Genomic DNA, 18,446 nt, shown 5'->3' on the forward strand with positions numbered 1-18,446 from the left:
TAATGAACTTGCAATATTTATGAAAACTATTATGCAAATGTCACAATAAGGACATTACGCTAAAATTTAAGTACTAATATATTTGACCATTTCTCGATAATTGATGATTACATACCATACATAAGGCTTTTGCAAAGAATGTTGTTTCCACGCGTAACTACTAACTGTGTTATTTAATATATATATTGATTAAATAGAAAAAGATACAACTACATTCACGAGATTTATCCAGCTTTTATTTTACGTAATTGATACATTTTATTTTATGTTACTAAACGATTATTGACTAAACTATGTTATAATATTACGTTTATGCTAATTTTTTGAAAATTTTGATTCGTATCGGACCGGAAAAGAGAATATGCCATTTCAATATGGTGGATCGTTTTTGAAGTACTCATTGTCGGTACTTTTTGTTTCTTTTTAAACATTGATATACATTGATAAAAATTTTGTTAAGGAAGTACGAACTTGATAATTAAACAGAAGGTTAATAGTTATTATAAGTCTACATGAATGACAACGATTGATGCGTGTTCGGTAACGGTTCACGTTTTTAGTTGAAATGGATTGTCGTTACCGCAACGATTATACAGTTCGTAAAAAGTCACACGTATGTTCTGCTTCTAAAATGTATTAACAGTAAAAAATAGTGCATTACATTATCGGTACCTATTGTATTGTAATGCCATCGTTCGATAGAAATTGTATTCTATTCTAAAATTGTGACAAGTTCATAGCATTCATCAAACAAAACTTACGAGTACACTGTATAATTACATATTATGCACTTTGAAGTGGAATCTGTTCAAAAATATCCAACCACAAACATGTATGTAATTTTACAAAGAATTTTACAGTGATATTCTTATTTCACATTATTTTGTATTTTTTTCTTTATTGTTTATTCATTTCTTTTTCGTATATATTTTAAAATAGCTGTTTTAATATATTTTTATTTTTAATGATTTGCAATTTTAATTTGATAGGAATAAGTCAATGGAGGACTTGTTAATATACAATCGTGAAGTTATGACCGAGTTGGAAAATCAGAATCCAACAGCAACAAACATAGGCAATGGTATATCAGATAATGCACAAGAGAGTGGCGCAAGTGGAGAAAAGAAAGATAGTCCAGTTTCAAGTCCAAATTTATCTCCACGCCCAAGTCCAAAAGTGCGTAATAAACGAGATCACTCCAAAACAAGTCATGATTCAAGTACCAAGGAATCTAATAGTGTCAACAAATTGGATGATCATCAAGTACATTTTAAGATTTTAGCATTAAAACATCTTTTGTTATGAAATTTCCTTTGTCTCAAATTAATGCATAATTCATTTTAAAAACATGATATAGCAACAACAAGATATAGCAAACAAATCGTCAGATTCTTCTCAGGCTGTGAAAAGTTCACACGAGGGTAAAAAAGAAACACGGAGTAGTGAACGAAATAAAAAAAAATCTTGGTATCACGTTTTATATCCAACTTACAAGTCTAGATCTGATGATTTTAGGCGTATATTTAAAGATGTACCAGATGATGAAAGATTAGTTGTCGGTAAGTAATTAATTCTCATGTAAGATTTTTTGATAGTAAAATATAGTACATGGTGCTGTCAATACTGATATTTCATTTTTCTTAATGCTTTTGTTGTAAGCTTGCTCCAAATTTTAAATCATTTTTATCACTGTTATAATAATATTAGCATATTAATCATATCAGATTGCAAATATATTTAAACATAACAGAAAACATATAATTTCTAGATTATTCGTGTGCACTGCAACGTGAAATATTAGTTCATGGAAGACTCTATGTATCTCAAAATTACGTATGCTTTTATGCAAATATTTTTAGTTGGGAAACTCTAGTATGTTTACGCTGGAAGGATGTTACATCTATCACCAAAGAAAAAACTGCACTTGTGATACCTAATGCAATTTTAATATGCACTGCCACTGACAAGTTCTTCTTGACATCTTTCGGTGCAAGAGATAAAACATATGTAATGTTATTTCGTGTATGGCAAAATGTTCTTATTGGTGAGGTATGGAAATTATGTGATATCGGAACATATTACAAATATTTATTCGTATTAATTTTATATAAAATGATATAAAACTTTCAATGTAATTAGACTTTGAAGTGTCTAAATAAGAAATTAATTGTTTAAGCCTATGAGTGCATCTGAAATGTGGCAACTTGTACATTCTTGTTATGGAGATGAATTGGGTTTAACATCGGATGATGAAGATTATGTTCCGCCGTTACCAGCACCTGATGAAGAGAAGTTATCAACAAGATTATCCGTAGAATCATTTTCCGAGGTAATTTATATATTAACATATCAGAAATTAATGCATGATTGGTGTTAGAGTGCATTATCAATCAGCGTGTGCTATTTTTGTTTTTCAATATCATGTATTAATTTTAATTTAATTTTTTTATGAAATGATGTGTTTTATATCAAAGGTAGAAAGTGGTAATACAGAACATGCAGTAACTCGAGTGCCAGATACAATCTCTGAAACAAAAGCAGAAGTTCATCATTTGCCTCGGCCAGACCCTATTATCGATGCAACAGACCTAAGTGATACAACAGAAAGTGAAGCAGAAAAGCATGCATGTAAGTTTTTGATAGTGGTGTCTTTTTGTTAAATCTCTTTTTGAAACTCCTCCGCTACAGAAGACATTAACATTAGGAATGTATGTTACTTACCTTACAAATGTGAAGAATATAATATTAAGATAGATCTCAAAACATGTCCCAAAGATATAAATATGTTTTACCATATAAAGATAGAATTTTTATATCTACTTAAAAGAATAAATGATAATATTTGTAATCGCGTGAATTAGTTCAGCATTGAGATGATGATGTTCACTGTACATTTGTCGTTTATTAGATATTCCTAGCATCAGCATCAATTTTCGTGCGATATGTGGGTTGTTACTATTACAGAATTTCTTATTAAACCAATTTTTTTTCTACCTACGCTCCATAGTATACTAATTATACGCAGCCGTTAAAAATAAAACTGCTTAGTTATTCTTTCAACATTTCATTGAAGATATGCGCTTGGTGACATGTGATTCGTATCTAACAGATATTATTCAAGAGGTTTCAAATAATGTTCACATGGATAAGCAAGAAAAAATTAATTGTATGGTTTGTACATTTTACTGATTCCAATATCATGGACTTCTATTTACTATCATTTTTATTTATTATATTACTGTTTCCTATACCATTTGATTAATTTTTAAAACGTTTATGCCAGATATACTGTAGAAAAAAGTTATTCCCAATAATTTTTATACCAAATTATTATTATGATAAAAATTATTTTTATGATACTCTGTTATAGATTAATTCATGTTTATATGATCCTCCTTTAATATTCTTAAAATACAAAAATACGTGATTTTTTTAAGATGGTTAAAATATTCTTTGAAAGTTTGAAAGTTAGATTATTTTTAAATACATTGCAAAAAGCATCCAAAAATATCTTTTGATATTTTGATATCAATTATCCTTCGATCTCAATAACACAATATTATTTAAAATTAGAGGAATATAATTATCAACTAGTTGCATTTTGCTTCAACTTTAGAAGCTATATTGCTATCTGTGTTCCATTAATAACGATTAAATTATTCTTCGTACTGTTATATAAATGTTTTAATCATTATGATTTCAGTAAAATTAGGCGTTCGAGGCAGTGTAGTGTGTACCTCACCACATGAAGGCCGTCAAATAAGCAAGGCTACATTCCCTATCCATATTGATCAATTATTTACCTTGCTATTTACAAACTCAAAATTTTTCTTAGATTTTCAAACTGCTCGTAAAACTACTGGTGAGATATACAAATTCACATATCTAGTGTCATAAGAGGTCTATAAAAATGATAAAATTAATATAGAAATATTTTGATGACTTACTTATTATTAACATATTTAACCTTAATTTATGGCGTTATCTTATCAGACATATTCATCTATTTAGATTTAGTACAATCAGAATGGACTCAAAACGAGCAAACTGGCCAGAAAGTTAGAAATTTATCGTTTACAATAGCACTGTCTCAGGCTATTGGACCAAGAACCTCTCATATTTCAGAAACTCAGGTTGTTATTTTCATAAAACTATTATCAATTAAATATATATTAATTACAGAGTGCTTTTATATTTACTAATACCCTATTAAAATAGTTCTCTCAAATTCGTTTATATATAATAATGATGACTTATAATGGGATTTTTAGATAATGTTACCATGCAGCAGACCTGGTCATTTATACAGTATTGATGTAGAAAGCGTAAATGCTGGAATCCCATATGCAGATTCATTTTCTGTATTACTTCATTATTGCATTACGAGTGCTTCTGAGAATGAAACAAGTATCGCAATTTATGCTCAAATAAAGTACAAAAAGAATGTATGGGGTTTTGTAAAAAGTAAGAACTTGTGACATGTGTTTTTCTTATTTATAAGTGATAATTATATATTTTGAACAATAACAGGCGTTATTGAGAAAAATTGTTGGGCTGGAATAGATGAATATTTTACGAGCTTGATAAAAGCACTAACGGTAGAATGTGAAGAAACTACTGGAAGCGGAGGAGTGAAAAGAAAAGCAAGAAGACGACGTCGTGCCACCGGCCCTGGTATTTCTTTACAAACTCATTCTTCAGATCATACGTCTTCCGCTCTACAAAACTCTTTAAACATGCCACATATTAATGATAATACTGGTATGAAATCAATGGTACAATAAGATATTAAAATACAGTATATAAGAATAGAAATTCATAAAACTCAATACATGCAAATTTTTCATGTGCAGTTTCTGCTACTCGAGGCGACTCAAATATGATAATCAGTTCAATGCTATTAATTGCTGTCTTATGTTTGATGGTAATTAATGGTTTATTGTATTATAAATTATGGGGCTTAGAAGAAGCAGCAGCCTATACTATTATGGATTTACATGTATTAAAGTACGTATTAGTACATTAAATGTTTAATGATAAATTACTACATAAAATTGATATTTATATTAGTATTTCTAATTTTTCAACATGAAGAAATACACCAAAAACCGAAGAAGATTGGATTCACTTATTGCAACAGCAAGAAAGTTTGCATAATATAGAAATGAGAAAATGGCAAAGAGTATTACATACTGCTGCACAATTACTTAGACAAGTAAAATTTCTATTCCATTATAGATTATATACATAATATATATATTCTATTTGTATAGAATTACAATAGTAGATTATAACCGATTAAAGTTATCTTCTTCATTTTAAAGACAGAGGAATCGTTAACAGAATTACAAATGAGTATTCATCCAACTGCGACGGAAAAAATGTTCTCTGTGTTAAAACCGAGCTTGAAAAGCTTTAATTCGCGTACAACAGAACAGCGAAGTCACTCAGAAATGTAAAAAAGAATTGTGTAAAAATATTCCGATAAAAGTAACGTGAGTATTATAATGCGATAAGTCATTAAAAGTCATGATTCTAGTAAACTTCAATTAAGTGTACTTAATAAGAATATAACACTAATTATTGTTGTACTTGCATATAACTTATAATTAGGTACACAAGTGCGCTCTGTGATGATGATGATGATGATGATGATTGTTGATAACTCCAAATGCACAACAATACACACGCAAACTGTTTATGATCAATAGGAAATGCAATTTAAATTTGTTCGTTTTTATTACTTTTAGTGTTTCTAGTATGTTGTATATGTACGTAAATTTTTTCCATGTAGAATACTAAATTAAACTAAGTTATATTTTTAATATATTCTTTATATTATACACAAAAACATTATTTATATTTATATATATATATATATATAATTCGTATATATATATATATATATATATATATAAAATTCATGTGTATATATATATATATATATATATACACATGAATTTATATTTATATGTTTGTTTGTGTGAATGAAAGTTGTATATTAGCACAATGTAAAGAAAAAATAAATAATTTTTAGAGCATTATAGTCTTAAGAATTGTACTTCTCCCTATCATTTCAACAAAATTTGTTACTTTTCTATTTTAACATTATCAATATGATAATACCTAACGCAATATATATGGGGGGGGGGGGGGATTACACGGAATAACATAAGACATTGAAATTACTTTACGAAATTTCTTCAATTAAATGAAGTCATATATTTTGAATTTACTTATCTTCTGGCTTGTTAAATACAAGAGTATAACCGCATTTTCCACAATAATGACGGTCTTCCATTGCAGCCATAAAAACACCTGCTCCACATTGTTCCATGGGACATTCTCTTCTCAGGCGATGAATTTTTCCATTTTCATCCACCTATTTAACAATATATTTAAAGAATTTGAGCAATAAAATTTTGCAACTGATGATAAATAATAAACATAATTTCTTCGTTTAAAATTTGTTTAAATCTTATTTAATGAACTGTATTTTGCCATCACTCTATTGTTTTGAAATCTACACAACCCGATTCAAAATACATATAAAGTTATAACGCGCGCAAGTTTTTCATGAGCAATCATACATTCAACGAGAGCAAATACAACGAGTCATCCAATCATTTATGATGCAATTAAATTGCAATATATACAGGGTGTTCATGTAATTAGTTCTCGGCTATCATGATGAATTCAATGTGACCTCCTATACGATAGGGTTTAGTGCCTTAAAAGTGCAGGGACAAGGGGAATACTTTAGAAGGTTTGTAATTCTAGAAAATTGTTATATTCAATTAGCAGGTCGTTGGATTAACTTTAACTTAATGATTTTCACTATATATATATATATATTATTCCAGGTTAGTTATACATTATTTAGCTATGTATTAAATTAAAGCTAAAAGAGTTATTAAAATACCTTATAAAATTTGAGTACAGCAAGCTTGACCTTCTTCTTCTTATGCTTGATTTTCTTTGGGGTTGAATAATTCTTCTTCTTGCGCTTTTTAGCTCCACCTCTTAAACGTAGCACTAAGTGTAATGTAGATTCCTTCTGAATATTATAATCTGATAAAGTTCTACCATCCTCTAATTGTTTTCCAGCAAAGATTAATCTTTGTTGATCTGGTGGAATTCCTAAAATTTAAACACAGATTTGTTTAAAAAATTATTTAAGAAATATTTAATGCTTTGAGGACTGTACGCTCTGAGAAGTATATAGCCTGAATTCCCGCGTTTATTTGGAGTGATTGAAAAGATTCAAAACGACCAATATTATATTTAATATATTAATATATTGTAATATATAATATAATGTAATAACTGTTTTGTAATGTGTATAATGTAATGTGTTGTAATGTAAAAACACATTTATAACATTTTGTTTATAGCATCCATTGCTTTTTCTTGTTTTACTGTTTTATTTAACAGTAGTTAACATTTTTGTAGCATACCGCGTGAAATATGTAAGACGCGAATTCGCGTCTCCAGCCCTCAAAGTGTTAAAATATGTGTTTAATATAGATTGTCACCTTCTTTATCTTGAATTTTTGCTTTAACATTTTCGATAGTATCTGATGCCTCGACCTCAAGAGTGATAGTCTTGCCTGTTAGAGTCTTCACAAATATCTGCATGGTAAACGTTTATAACTGCAAAACATACAAAAATTTTACATGTTTTCTTTTTGTAGTTTCAAGTTCTACCTTCAAGATAAAGACCTATTTATATCATCTATGGAATTTCATTAAAAGTTATTCGAAAAAATATTTAAAAAACATAATAACAAACAATGTACATTTAAACAATTTTTATTACAGACATATTATCAGCATACATAATGCAATAATTCAACAAAAGGAATTTATACAAGTAATACAGCATTGATACAGCCATCGTTTTCAGGATTATTTGTAACTTGAGCATATTTTCCCCACACTACTTTTCCAGATTGAGTTACAAGACCTAATTCTGAAATATTCACTTCAATAATTGTTCCTTTAGTAATAACACCTAAGCTTGTATACATTGGTGAACTTGGATTCTTTTTAACACCAATAATAGGTAAACAAAATGTGGCTTTTAGCTCAGGATGAGTCACGTGTGCCTTTTTGAAACGAAGTGCCATTGGTCTAATAAATCTTTCAAATTTTGGTGGTTTTCTAGTAAAGTTCTCACCAACAAATGTCACTTTTGTTACCATTCTTTTCCAAGATTTGCGTTTAGACTTTCCACTTCTCATTACTTTGAAGACTTCAGATTCTGACTGTGTTTTAACTTTAGGTATCGGTACATCCCATTTCCCAACTTTTTCTTTACGTTTCTGTTTTATCATATTTGACAATACTTTTGCATCTTTTTTAATGTCACGATCCAATAAATATACAGGTAGTGCTCCTTCTGGTACATTGGAAGATTTTTCTTTCACTTTCTTTACCATATGAGATTTAATCTTCTTTTTCATTTGGATCTTTTCATTTCTCCGTTCTTTATTGAAAATCTTTGCTTTTATACCACGTAAAGTACGAGCACGTTCCGCACGTTTATGAGGCTCACGGGCCTCCCTTTTTCTTTTCCTTTCTTCATAATCTAAACGTCGTCCATATAGTTTACGATGCCTCTCGATATACTCGTTCTGTGGCATGTTGGATCTTTCTCTTTCCTTTATAAATTTCTTTTATCTACAAAATAACTCTTTTTCTGTACAAAAGTTTTTAGGAAAGTTTATGGCTGTACAAGCCAAAAAAGGTTTAAAAACAAAAAAAAAATATTATACATATCATCCCAAAAACTTACCTTACAAATGTCGCATAATTTATATTTTGACAATAATCCACTTTTAAAATACTTTTTTACAATGATTAGAAAAAAATGTATTACTTATCATTAGTATAATTAATGTTTTCCCAATAATATGATAACCTTCAATCAATTCAATTCAAATTCAATTCAATTCAATTACAGATTTAATAACTCATTTTCTCTCTCTGTTTATTGCAAATTATGTATGATATATTGGAAATATTTATTATATAACTACCTCCTATATTTTTTTGTTTCAAAGTAATTTGTATACACCGTATCCCGATTGTTATTCAATAACACTATATTTTCATTATCCTCGATATCCAATAGTTTGGTATAAAGAAACGTGGATATCAAAAAGATAATAAGCAAACGGAGACAGGACTATAGGCATCCGCACTTCACGCTTTTGTTAGATATAATGTCACTACATATTTAAAACATTCACGATACTTTTTAAAAAGTCCTTCATTCTTAAATAATTTATTTTACAGAATTATATATGATGTTAAATTAAATTATATATGATGTCTGTAACAGCTACAAAATCGTGTTCACGCGATTTCCTTGAAAAACACACAACCACGTTTATTACAACGTGCCATGTGTGCAACTTCTTTCATGTTATAAATATTGAAATATTACCATTAAGAGTATTATAACAACTTTAAACTTTTTAAGAAATTTTAACAGAACATCAAATATAATCAGTTAAACAGATGCTGAAATAATTGCAATTTATTAATAATTTTAAACATCTCTAATTTAACGTACCTTCGTCTACTCCATACACGTATAAAAAGAAATTGAAAGACGAGACAATCTAATGTTGAAAAAGAAACAGCGTCATCTGGTGTTATGTTACTTAAGTATCTCACATAAAAAATAATTAATATACTAATATTTATTAATTAATACAGTATTTATATTATTATAATAGTTATAGTAATTCAATTCCACAATTATAATGATATATATTGCAAAAAAAAAAGAATAGTTTATACGCAAATGGATACTTGGAACCCAATTTAATGGCAACTTTTTGTCACGAAACCTAACTATGATTTGACATCAACATGTAACATTAACAATTTTTTTATGTATTAATACATTTAAAATGTAAAAAAACGTAAAAGCTTATAAATGATAAACAAAAATGATCTATTCCCAATAAATATTGTTATTGCAGAGCCATAAAACAGAGCATCTATTATACATATACTTAATGGACATGCGCGAAACGCGAAAAACGAGCGTGAAATTTGAAACTGGATACCATTTGTATTTTTAAGTGCGTAAAATTTTAAGATTTAACCCATCATGGCTCTACTTTAGAAAATTAGTCCTTAACACCGCGCGCGGTCGGTCATAGGTGCAGTAAATGACATCCGAATTCTTCATGGAGTTTATAGAAAATTTACTGTTCAAAACGATTGGTAGACAATGTTACTTCTCAAACGTCGCATCTTACATTCTTTATAACAGAGGAAGAAAGAAAAAATTATTTATTTAAAAAAAATAAGAAATTAAATCATATTATTTCTCGTGGAATTCTTTAAAATGGTCAATACAATAAACTGATATGGACGAGATGCTGACAAACGGGTCAAACGTGAACTCTCACATCTGAAGAATACTTAGCAACTGAAATAAAAAGCAGTCGCAGCGCGCGTAATAATCCGCCCTTGGTGATAGAAGACAGTCGCAGCGCGCGGATTAATCCGCGCTTGGATGCAAATAGGTTATGAAAACGCAGATAAATTTACACATTTTAAACTACTTAAAGACATACATATATTTTTCTTTTTACACTGTACTTTATTACTGTTGAGGTTGGCTGACAGAAGAGCGAGTGGATGAATTTGTAATAGAAGAATATATTGAAATAAATAAAGGTATAAATATAACTATAATGCATAAGTTTATGCTGATCCAGATTTTTACTCTCTTAATGTTACAATACAATAGAATCGATAGGGAGCACGTTCGTATGTGTATATATATATATATATATATATATATGTAGCAAAAGGACATTACCAAAAAGGTTAACCTTGTAGCTCTAGCTAAAGGCTACAAGGAACATAAATAGGAATCTATTTATTAGTTCCTTCGTTCTTAGACCTTGTAACCCGAAACATAATTTATATTCAAAGGCACAATAATATGGATCTCTCCTTATTTAGAATATTTTTGTTTCACTAAATTATATACATAAATAAAGATGTAAAGTTTTTCTTGAAGTAATTACTTCAATAATTACAAATATTCATTCTTGTCAAAAATAATTATAGATTTTATATTGGTCAATAAATTCTAAACAGGGCGATCTCTCTTTCTAATCCACAATCAGTTTGCTACTGAATAATGCATGTATTTAGTTAAAAATGTTGTTATTATAGGTATTATCCCTACTGCCAATTCTTCCTTATTAAAACACAAGAGATCTCCAAGAGTCCAAATGTTTCTTGAAGTAAGGTACTTAATTATTAATATTGCTAGTTTTTCTCTTTGTTCTGGAGTAGCTTCGTACAAAATGATATATGGAACAGATTTAAATTCATTATGTCCAGCAGCTGCTGATATAATACTACTAGCTATACCACCTAAAAATAGAAATTTACTTTCATATTGAATAATTTTTATATACAACCCAAACAATAAATAATTAAAAAGTAGATTATAATTAAATAATTACCCAGTGCAAGTCCGAGAGGTCCAGCAATTACACCACCAAGAAATGTCGATCCACCGACTATCATTGCGTATTTTCCACAGGAATTTACGGTAACCTTCATATCTTGTACAGCTGGGTACTGTAAAACTTCTTTTAATAATTCGTGTGTTGAAAAATCCATTGTAACTAAATTGAACAAAAATAAAAAATTAAATAAATTCTAACGACTGTTTAAAACGTTTTATGATCAAACTCTGTGTTGAAACATTCAACCCTGCAACTTATATACACTTTCATGTATATATATGTTATATACATGGGTGAATCCCATTTATAATTGTAGAGATACAAGGATAGAGTGTGCTAGTCATATGTTACCGTGTAAGTGGGTAGATGCATGAAAATAAGAAGATAAGAAGGAAAGAATATATGAGTCATATGTTACTATAGAGTATGATGATGTCTCTATGGGTCCCTATAAGTGAATACGATATGAGAATATAGATAGAACGTAGATGCGTAGAGGCTCCTTCTATCCTCGTCTGATCAGACATGCACACCGATGCCGTTCGTTGATCGTTGAGTATTATTACTCACGTATAATTTGTCCAACGAGACGACGCAGTAAACGTAAAGGGAATTTCATTGACTACCCAACTAGTGATACTCAAGTTTCAATCATTGGACAGACTGTACATACTTTACTGTACGAATATGCGCATGCATTATTAGCGTTTATCCAGCGTTCTATTTCTATTCTTATATTACCCTTTCATCTCGCTCACGTATACTCACTCTATCTTCGTACCTCTATATTCTCATAATTGTCATCGTAATGAATAATACTGTCCAGCTGGACAAATTGTAAACTACAAATTAAATAATAACAAAAAGAAAGAAAAATATGAATAATACCTACCTAGTGATATAATATCTGCTATTGCCCAACCTTTGGCTCTGCTTTTCCTAACACAAAACTTATTAAATAAAAAACTTCCTAACTTTAGCAACTTCTGGCAAGATTCAGTTTTACAATGTGTAATTTTATGAGGACTTAATTAGCAAATGTTGTGAGATTGAGATACATCTGTATATCTTTTATGGACATAAGAATACATATGTATACATATTGATATTTTTCTATACATTATTTATCTCGTCCAGTTACATGCGACCGACGACCAAACTAGCGCATACACTGCCGCAGACGCAATACTATAGGCAGAATTCACTATAATGATACCGTTTATATGATTTATAATCCTATCCTTAATCTTCAAATATCAAATCTTTATTTGTGAAATCTCCTAATTATATGCAACTGATTGTGTACAATCTTACGTTTAAGATAAAAAAGATTTGAAAAATCATGATTGTCTTTCCTGAATTATCAGAATGATTAAGACACATTTGCCGATAGTAATTGTTTCGTTTTGATAATCTTCTGCTACTTATATAACTATATAAAATATTCGAATAGAGAAGGAAATAAAGTATTTTCTAGCTGATCCTTGTATATTTAAAACATTAAAGATACATAGACAAAATAATATGTGGGAAGATTAACATAAATAAATTTTTATTTAGACAATTTTTATTAAAAAAATAACATATTTAAATTATGTTTATAATTAGCGATGATAAATTTTTTACTTATTATTTACAATTAAGATAGCTTTGGTCACTTTGCCTACGGTGCAAATATGTTAATGGCACAACAAGACGACTATCTTTACTTTTATAATATTCATTGAAGTCTAAACGTACACTTAACAACTGTAAAGATACATCTTCGGCTGATGCAAGCATTATAAGAAACTTTTTCACTCTATCCTGTTAAAGAAAATTTTTTAATAAAATTATGTTTAAGTAATAGAAATTGAACGTTTCTTATTACAATAAGTAAGAAAGAAGTGAAAGTGTACGTAATTTCGTGATTTATTTTATATACTATTATGTATATATATATAAGCTTATATCTAGCTTAAGAACCGCTATACTTGGGCTTAATTTGACGATAAAGAAATAAAAGAAATATTTGTAATTAATAATATAAATGACATATTACCTGATATGTTCTCGAAAGCAATCTAAGCTGAATTGAAAGTGTGTTTAAATATTTCGAAAATGCGGCTTGACGTTTGGTAATTTCTGCATCATTAGTTTCTGACAAATCTGACCGATTTGACATTGCTAGAGTTACATTTAACGTATTGTTATCCTTTAATCGTGCTTCGTACTCGTGTGTTGCACGTGTAAGAAACGTTTCTTCAAGATTTTGTAAGTCTAAAATTGGGCCATATACGGAACGTAAGTGATCCATAAGTTCCTGTCGAAAGAGCATAGAAGAGGATTACAATAGGATAATAATTTCTTAGAAAGTTATATATGTGCTCACCTGTGATCTTTCATCTAACAGTGTACCACGTCTTACAGCATCTATGAAATGGTTATGTGCTGTGATAATATCATCCAATGATGCTGCTTGTGCTAATTGTTTTGCGAATGCATCCCAAGAACACTCGATTACCTTAAAATTTATTAATACTCTTAACATTTTAAATTAATTAAAACAGTTAATTAGAACCAAAATTAAAATATTCTATCTTACCTCAAATAAGAAAAAATATTGCATTTGATGAACCAAATGAACCATACTACTCGTAATTAAATGAATGTGAGTTTGAATTGGCAATACTTCAGGCATTTTACGGAACATCTTTGCTGAAGTTATTTGACGTTTCCAAATTGCAGATAATATAGATTCCATTCTTTTTGCTCTCCATAAAGCAAAAAATACAGTCTGATATATTTGCCTACAAGGTTCTAAAATCTAAACAGATAAAATATTCTTATTCGTTTTGTTGTTATAAAAAAAAAAAAAAATGATATTTCAACGCCAAGGTTTTTAAAAATAAGCAAAGAATATTTTTATAAGTTCTCAAGCAAATTTAAGATACTCTTTATTTATACATTTTACTGTTAGTATTGCTTACTAAATGTAACGTTTGTTTTTAAAAGATACAAATTATTTCGCCATACCTACCGTTCCAATAGGACCTCCTACATTATAATCCAAAATAAAGACATCCCATCCCCTTTCATTTTCCGAAGGTGCTAATAATCTTACATCAAGTCGCCTATGTATATCTAAATCATCTATCTTTGTAACAGTCGCTCTTATTCCAGTTTCCAAAATAGAAGAGATGTTGTGTGGATATACAGAACTGGCTGGTTTATCTAATTCTGGTCTACAATATAAATACATTAATAAAAAATAATTCAAAGATTAGAAATAATAGGAAGAATAATAAAAGATAATATTATTTACTCTAATAAATGCATAAGATATTGAATGAAGTTTCCTTGTCCTAATAACAGATAACCTTTGATTGCATGTAAATGTTCCATGAGGTGATACTGCTTTGTTAACACTTCAACTACTCTAGTTGAAGTTTCTTTATAAGCTGTGTCCATCATCGTCTGTAATCGACCATCGGGGTCCATATCGAAAAGAACGTCAACTAAACAACATGTAAATTTTGCAGAAAAATGTACATACATTTCATAGAGAAAACTACAAAACATGCAAGGAAATTTCAAAAAATTGTCTTTCATTTGTAAGTTAAACGATTTCCAAATTATTAAAACTACAGGAGATATTGTATATTATTAACAAGTAAATAAAATTTGTTTTGTCATATAATGCTGTTATGCTTCTTTTCTGTAAAAGATCTGCAATCCTAAATAATATTTACTTGAATCAAAGTTTTCAGAGTTATTATAAACAAAATATATATCCTTATTAAACAAACAATTCTAATTTATGCTCTGCTTTGACAATTTTGTAAAACTGTATAATTGTATTATAATATTCGCTAAAATCATATACGTTTCATAGTTTTGTTGCAGAAGATACATACGGATACGTATATGGGAAAGTATGAGCAAATGTATCGAAATTTATGTATTTATTTAGCAAGGTTTTAATTATTACATATAATTACCTTTGTATTCCTCGCTGAAATTTTTGAACATCTTTGTATGTTTTCCTTGCCATGGAGTAAAATCTTTACACACTTCACGCAAAAAGTTAATACTTTTCCCTGTTCCTAAAATTTTTCTAGCTTGCATTTTTGTAATAAAAGATGGTAGCATATTATTGCGAACTTGATATTTCTCATGCCACATTCTCTCTCCGGTAATATCAGCACAAGCTTCAATGAAAAATTCTCTATACGGATCATCTAATTCACCGTCTGCTATCCATCTTATCAACATATTGTACAGAGGATCACAAACACTTTGTAAAATCCTTTTAACTAATTTTTTCACACTGGCATCACCATGGTTACTAAATTCATATACTGCAGAAGCTAATGCGCCACCTTTTTGTCCTTGGCAAGCTCTTACTATACCTGCTAGCCATTTTAAAGTTTCTAAAGGATCATATGCCCAAAGATGCAAATGGGACAGTGTAACTCTGTATATTCCTGATTCAGATTGAACTCTATTACACATTTAAACGCATTATTATTTATAATAAACTGATAGAATATTATATGTCATCAGATTACATTTTTATCAATACCTGCTCACTTCTTCTTGAATAAGGGCTATAAACCTGTAGTATTCCGATAACTCAGAATGTAACGATGCAATAAAACTATCAGCCACTTGGCCACTCGAAGCAACTGACATTCTTTCTAAACCTTTTTGAATTATGTTATGTAAATATCCAAGTTCACTTAATCTCAATGTAGCTTGTCTCCGTGGCCTATCAATGCTAATCATTGGATCTATTTGGAAACCATAATTGGAGTCTAACTTTAATATCTTTCCTTCAATACCTAGGAAAGAATATATAAGATCTTGAACCAATATATCTTCTGAAATATACTCTTCTCCATATATTTTATTAGAACTGGTTAAAAAATCTCTTGTATTTTTGTCTGTGTTATTTATAGATACAATTTGTGGTGGTGCAGAAATTTCAGATGATTGTCCTAAATAACAAGGTATATTAAATATTAAATATAAAAATTTTAAGCCAGTTAGAAAATGAAAGAAGATCTAGATTGTAAGAATATATTGCTTACCACTAGTGGATGCAGAAGACGAGCATAAACCTAATTTCAAATCAGGAGCTGAGAAAACTCTATCCCTTAACTGTTCTGCTGATTGACACATGTTTAACAAAAATATCAGGATTTGTGCTCTGTTCTTCAATGACTAAACATATATAAATATATATAAATGGTAACCTGTCATTTTTAACAATATAAACAATTTTCTTTAAACTGTCATGATACGATTATCAAATATTTTATAACTGTATAAAGAAGTAGATAAATAATTAATTTTAAAAAATTATATTTATGTCATACCCCAGATCTTAACTCATTATATAATTTATCAAACTGTGCTGCATCACATACTGATAACTTTTCTCTTATTTGGCTTCCTACAGTAATTTCATCTTCTTGTAATGTTTCTACTCCTTGGGTTGATGACAATAATCCAAGGCAGAAGCGCATCCACTTCCTAGTTATTTCTAAAATCATTGATTCAAAACGTATATGTCTCTTCGAAAGATTCTTACAGTTTCATTAATGAAATATTTGCACTTAATACATAAAGTTTATTACTGTTTAATTACAGGATTTGCCATTTCATTCTTAATAAACAAATAAAATTTTAATGTTCAGCTGTTTGTCTACATTTATACCGCAACTTTTAATTTTGTTGTATGATTATAGGATTTATTCTTGTTTTGTAATAATAGAGCAATAATACCTATATTTTTGTCTTACTTTAGTTTGAGTTAATGGGAAAACAAAATGAAAGTAAAAAGTAGAGTAGAAACACCTTGTATACATAGAAAAAGAGCCAAATAAACTGAAAAAGTATACAAGTAAAAGTAAGAAATATTTGGTTTATAATTGATATTATTTAGTAAAATATTTTTCGAATGTAGAAAGAAGCTAGAAATTATGTTTCATACCTGGTTTTTGTTCCCCAAAAAGTGAAATAATCATCTTTTGAACGAGATTACCAACAGTTTCAGCCTCCATCATGCTTGTATATCGTATTTATTCCAATAACATTTAATACTGTTTCATTCAGGCAAACTTTGTACATAAACTTAAAGTTATGACATTCGAACCGTCACTAAATAATAAAAACTTCTTAGTATTGCTTTGTGTAGCCGACAAACGTAAGTACGAGGACTAGTTTTTATCATGGAACTACGATTATATAGAGTGAATACGACTTAGCTTTCCTAATGTATTTTAAAATAACAATTTATATAAAATACAATAAAATAAAAATCGTACTGAAAGAAGATACATATTACAATAATTTTTTAAGTTTAACCTATCTTCTTTACGCGATGTACTGTAAAATCTAGTTAAAATTAAAATTAGAATGTAAATTATTTATTAGATTTATTTTAACATAAACAATTTAATATTGATCGTACGTATTCTTATAGAAAATAATAATGTGCTCTAGTAGGAGTAGTAATAGAATGATTAAGTTCCTATTTCATGTAACCTAAATATGAACAATAATTTAATAAACATATGAAAGAACATATCAAATTAGTAATATATTGCTACTAGTTTAATTAAAAATAATACGAATTAATTCATTAATGACATTAATTTGAGTTAATAATAAAAATTACAAATCATTTTCGCGTTTATAAATGTTTTTAATAATATTGAATCGTAACCAAATTATTAAAATCTTCAAAGATGGGATTTAAAGATGTATACTAATGGTGCAAGCAGATAAGTATCAACATGAACATAGGAATAATGATTCACGGATGCCTCACGATGGTCAGATAAAGTGACACCTAACCGAAATCTATATCAACTATAAACAAAAGATAAAAGTTAGACTTGTGTTACGTGTTATTTTATTCGGCCGCCAGCAAACGTTACTAACGTATAT

At 28.9% G+C, this 18,446-nt stretch overlaps 5 protein-coding genes across 9 annotated transcripts; 1 reads left to right on the forward strand and 4 right to left on the reverse strand.

Annotated features, from left to right (window-relative positions):
• The first annotated feature begins 318 nt into the window (after window positions 1-318).
• Window positions 319-5,825, forward strand: LOC117231489 (protein Aster-B). 2 transcript variants are annotated; one of them, XM_033489981.1, is made up of 14 exons: window positions 319-832; window positions 990-1,269; window positions 1,358-1,559; window positions 1,769-2,049; window positions 2,177-2,329; window positions 2,475-2,628; window positions 3,704-3,862; window positions 4,012-4,133; window positions 4,272-4,464; window positions 4,531-4,761; window positions 4,854-5,007; window positions 5,095-5,215; window positions 5,325-5,495; window positions 5,614-5,825. In XM_033489981.1, the coding sequence occupies exons 1-13, from the start codon at window positions 786-788 to the stop codon at window positions 5,457-5,459; spliced, it is 2,232 nt and encodes a 743-aa protein (XP_033345872.1). In that variant the 5' UTR covers window positions 319-785; the 3' UTR covers window positions 5,460-5,495; window positions 5,614-5,825. The 2 variants fall into 2 exon arrangements, with proteins under 2 accessions (XP_033345872.1, XP_033345881.1); XM_033489990.1 differs by having other exon boundaries at window positions 325-832; window positions 990-1,263.
• Window positions 5,826-6,185: 360 nt separating this feature from the next.
• LOC117233173 (ubiquitin-40S ribosomal protein S27a) lies at window positions 6,186-9,646 on the reverse strand. The gene is made up of 4 exons (XM_033493215.1): window positions 9,581-9,646; window positions 7,536-7,653; window positions 6,923-7,140; window positions 6,186-6,382 (listed from the first exon to the last, which is right to left on the reverse strand). The coding sequence occupies exons 2-4, from the start codon at window positions 7,636-7,638 to the stop codon at window positions 6,233-6,235; spliced, it is 471 nt and encodes a 156-aa protein (XP_033349106.1). The 5' UTR covers window positions 7,639-7,653; window positions 9,581-9,646; the 3' UTR covers window positions 6,186-6,232.
• On the reverse strand, window positions 7,797-9,605 carry LOC117233160 (ribosome biogenesis protein NSA2 homolog). 2 transcript variants are annotated; one of them, XM_033493193.1, is made up of 3 exons: window positions 9,581-9,605; window positions 9,042-9,233; window positions 7,797-8,682 (listed from the first exon to the last, which is right to left on the reverse strand). In XM_033493193.1, exon 3 carries the CDS (start codon window positions 8,643-8,645, stop codon window positions 7,866-7,868), a length of 780 nt encoding a protein of 259 aa, XP_033349084.1. In that variant the 5' UTR covers window positions 8,646-8,682; window positions 9,042-9,233; window positions 9,581-9,605; the 3' UTR covers window positions 7,797-7,865. The 2 variants fall into 2 exon arrangements, with proteins under 2 accessions (XP_033349084.1, XP_033349094.1); XM_033493203.1 differs by lacking the exons at window positions 9,042-9,233; window positions 9,581-9,605 and adding an exon at window positions 8,798-8,822.
• Window positions 9,647-11,020: 1,374 nt separating the features above from the next.
• On the reverse strand, window positions 11,021-12,670 carry LOC117233180 (protein C19orf12 homolog). Of its 2 annotated transcripts, none has more exons than XM_033493238.1 (3): window positions 12,403-12,670; window positions 11,505-11,669; window positions 11,021-11,412 (listed from the first exon to the last, which is right to left on the reverse strand). In XM_033493238.1, exons 2-3 carry the CDS (start codon window positions 11,662-11,664, stop codon window positions 11,156-11,158), a joined length of 417 nt encoding a protein of 138 aa, XP_033349129.1. In that variant the 5' UTR covers window positions 11,665-11,669; window positions 12,403-12,670; the 3' UTR covers window positions 11,021-11,155. The 2 variants fall into 2 exon arrangements, with proteins under 2 accessions (XP_033349129.1, XP_033349119.1); XM_033493228.1 differs by lacking the exon at window positions 12,403-12,670 and adding an exon at window positions 12,081-12,182.
• Window positions 12,671-13,061: 391 nt separating this feature from the next.
• Window positions 13,062-17,560, reverse strand: LOC117233133 (gamma-tubulin complex component 3 homolog). Of its 2 annotated transcripts, XM_033493138.1 has the most exons (11): window positions 17,488-17,560; window positions 16,871-17,037; window positions 16,583-16,715; window positions 16,075-16,489; window positions 15,491-15,993; window positions 14,815-15,007; window positions 14,530-14,734; window positions 14,095-14,316; window positions 13,882-14,013; window positions 13,552-13,812; window positions 13,062-13,316 (listed from the first exon to the last, which is right to left on the reverse strand). In XM_033493138.1, exons 1-11 carry the CDS (start codon window positions 17,558-17,560, stop codon window positions 13,140-13,142), a joined length of 2,481 nt encoding a protein of 826 aa, XP_033349029.1. In that variant the 3' UTR covers window positions 13,062-13,139. The 2 variants fall into 2 exon arrangements, with proteins under 2 accessions (XP_033349029.1, XP_033349038.1); XM_033493147.1 differs by lacking the exon at window positions 17,488-17,560 and having other exon boundaries at window positions 13,140-13,316; window positions 16,583-16,747; window positions 16,871-17,006.
• Window positions 17,561-18,446: the final 886 nt, after the last annotated feature.

The sequence above is a fragment of the Bombus vosnesenskii genome, unplaced genomic scaffold (assembly GCF_011952255.1).
Source record: "Bombus vosnesenskii isolate JDL3184/JDL3185 unplaced genomic scaffold, Bvos_JDL3184-5_v1.1 scf7180000013263, whole genome shotgun sequence".
Taxonomy (NCBI): domain Eukaryota; kingdom Metazoa; phylum Arthropoda; class Insecta; order Hymenoptera; family Apidae; genus Bombus; species Bombus vosnesenskii.

What these genes read in the sequence shown, in the direction of transcription:
- LOC117231489 (XM_033489981.1), top strand. Translation starts at nt 786, where the DNA reads ATGCACTTTGAAGTGGAATCTGTTCAAAAATATCCAACCACAAACAT. An exon ending in AAAATGTTCTTATTGGTGAG is followed by an intron (nt 2,050 to 2,176) that starts GTATGGAAATTA and finishes TAATTGTTTAAG; the next exon opens with CCTATGAGTGCATCTGAAAT. An exon ending in TGAAGCAGAAAAGCATGCAT is followed by an intron (nt 2,629 to 3,703) that starts GTAAGTTTTTGA and finishes TTATGATTTCAG; the next exon opens with TAAAATTAGGCGTTCGAGGC.
- LOC117233173 (XM_033493215.1), bottom strand. Translation starts at nt 7,638, where the DNA reads ATGCAGATATTTGTGAAGACTCTAACAGGCAAGACTATCACTCTTGAG. An exon ending in AAAAATTCAAGATAAAGAAG is followed by an intron (nt 7,141 to 7,535) that starts GTGACAATCTAT and finishes TTTAAATTTTAG; the next exon opens with GAATTCCACCAGATCAACAA. An exon ending in CTGTACTCAAATTTTATAAG is followed by an intron (nt 6,383 to 6,922) that starts GTATTTTAATAA and finishes ATTGTTAAATAG; the next exon opens with GTGGATGAAAATGGAAAAAT.
- LOC117233160 (XM_033493193.1), bottom strand. Translation starts at nt 8,645, where the DNA reads ATGCCACAGAACGAGTATATCGAGAGGCATCGTAAACTATATGGACGA.
- LOC117233180 (XM_033493228.1), bottom strand. Translation starts at nt 12,129, where the DNA reads ATGAAATTCCCTTTACGTTTACTGCGTCGTCTCGTTGGACAAATTATA. An exon ending in TCTCGTTGGACAAATTATAC is followed by an intron (nt 11,670 to 12,080) that starts GTGAGTAATAAT and finishes TGTTCAATTTAG; the next exon opens with TTACAATGGATTTTTCAACA. An exon ending in ACCTCTCGGACTTGCACTGG is followed by an intron (nt 11,413 to 11,504) that starts GTAATTATTTAA and finishes TTCTATTTTTAG; the next exon opens with GTGGTATAGCTAGTAGTATT.
- LOC117233133 (XM_033493138.1), bottom strand. Translation starts at nt 17,560, where the DNA reads ATGATGGAGGCTGAAACTGTTGGTAATCTCGTTCAAAAGATGATTATT. An exon ending in ATAATGAGTTAAGATCTGGG is followed by an intron (nt 16,716 to 16,870) that starts GTATGACATAAA and finishes ATATATGTTTAG; the next exon opens with TCATTGAAGAACAGAGCACA. An exon ending in TTTCAGCGAGGAATACAAAG is followed by an intron (nt 15,008 to 15,490) that starts GTAATTATATGT and finishes CATGTTGTTTAG; the next exon opens with TTGACGTTCTTTTCGATATG.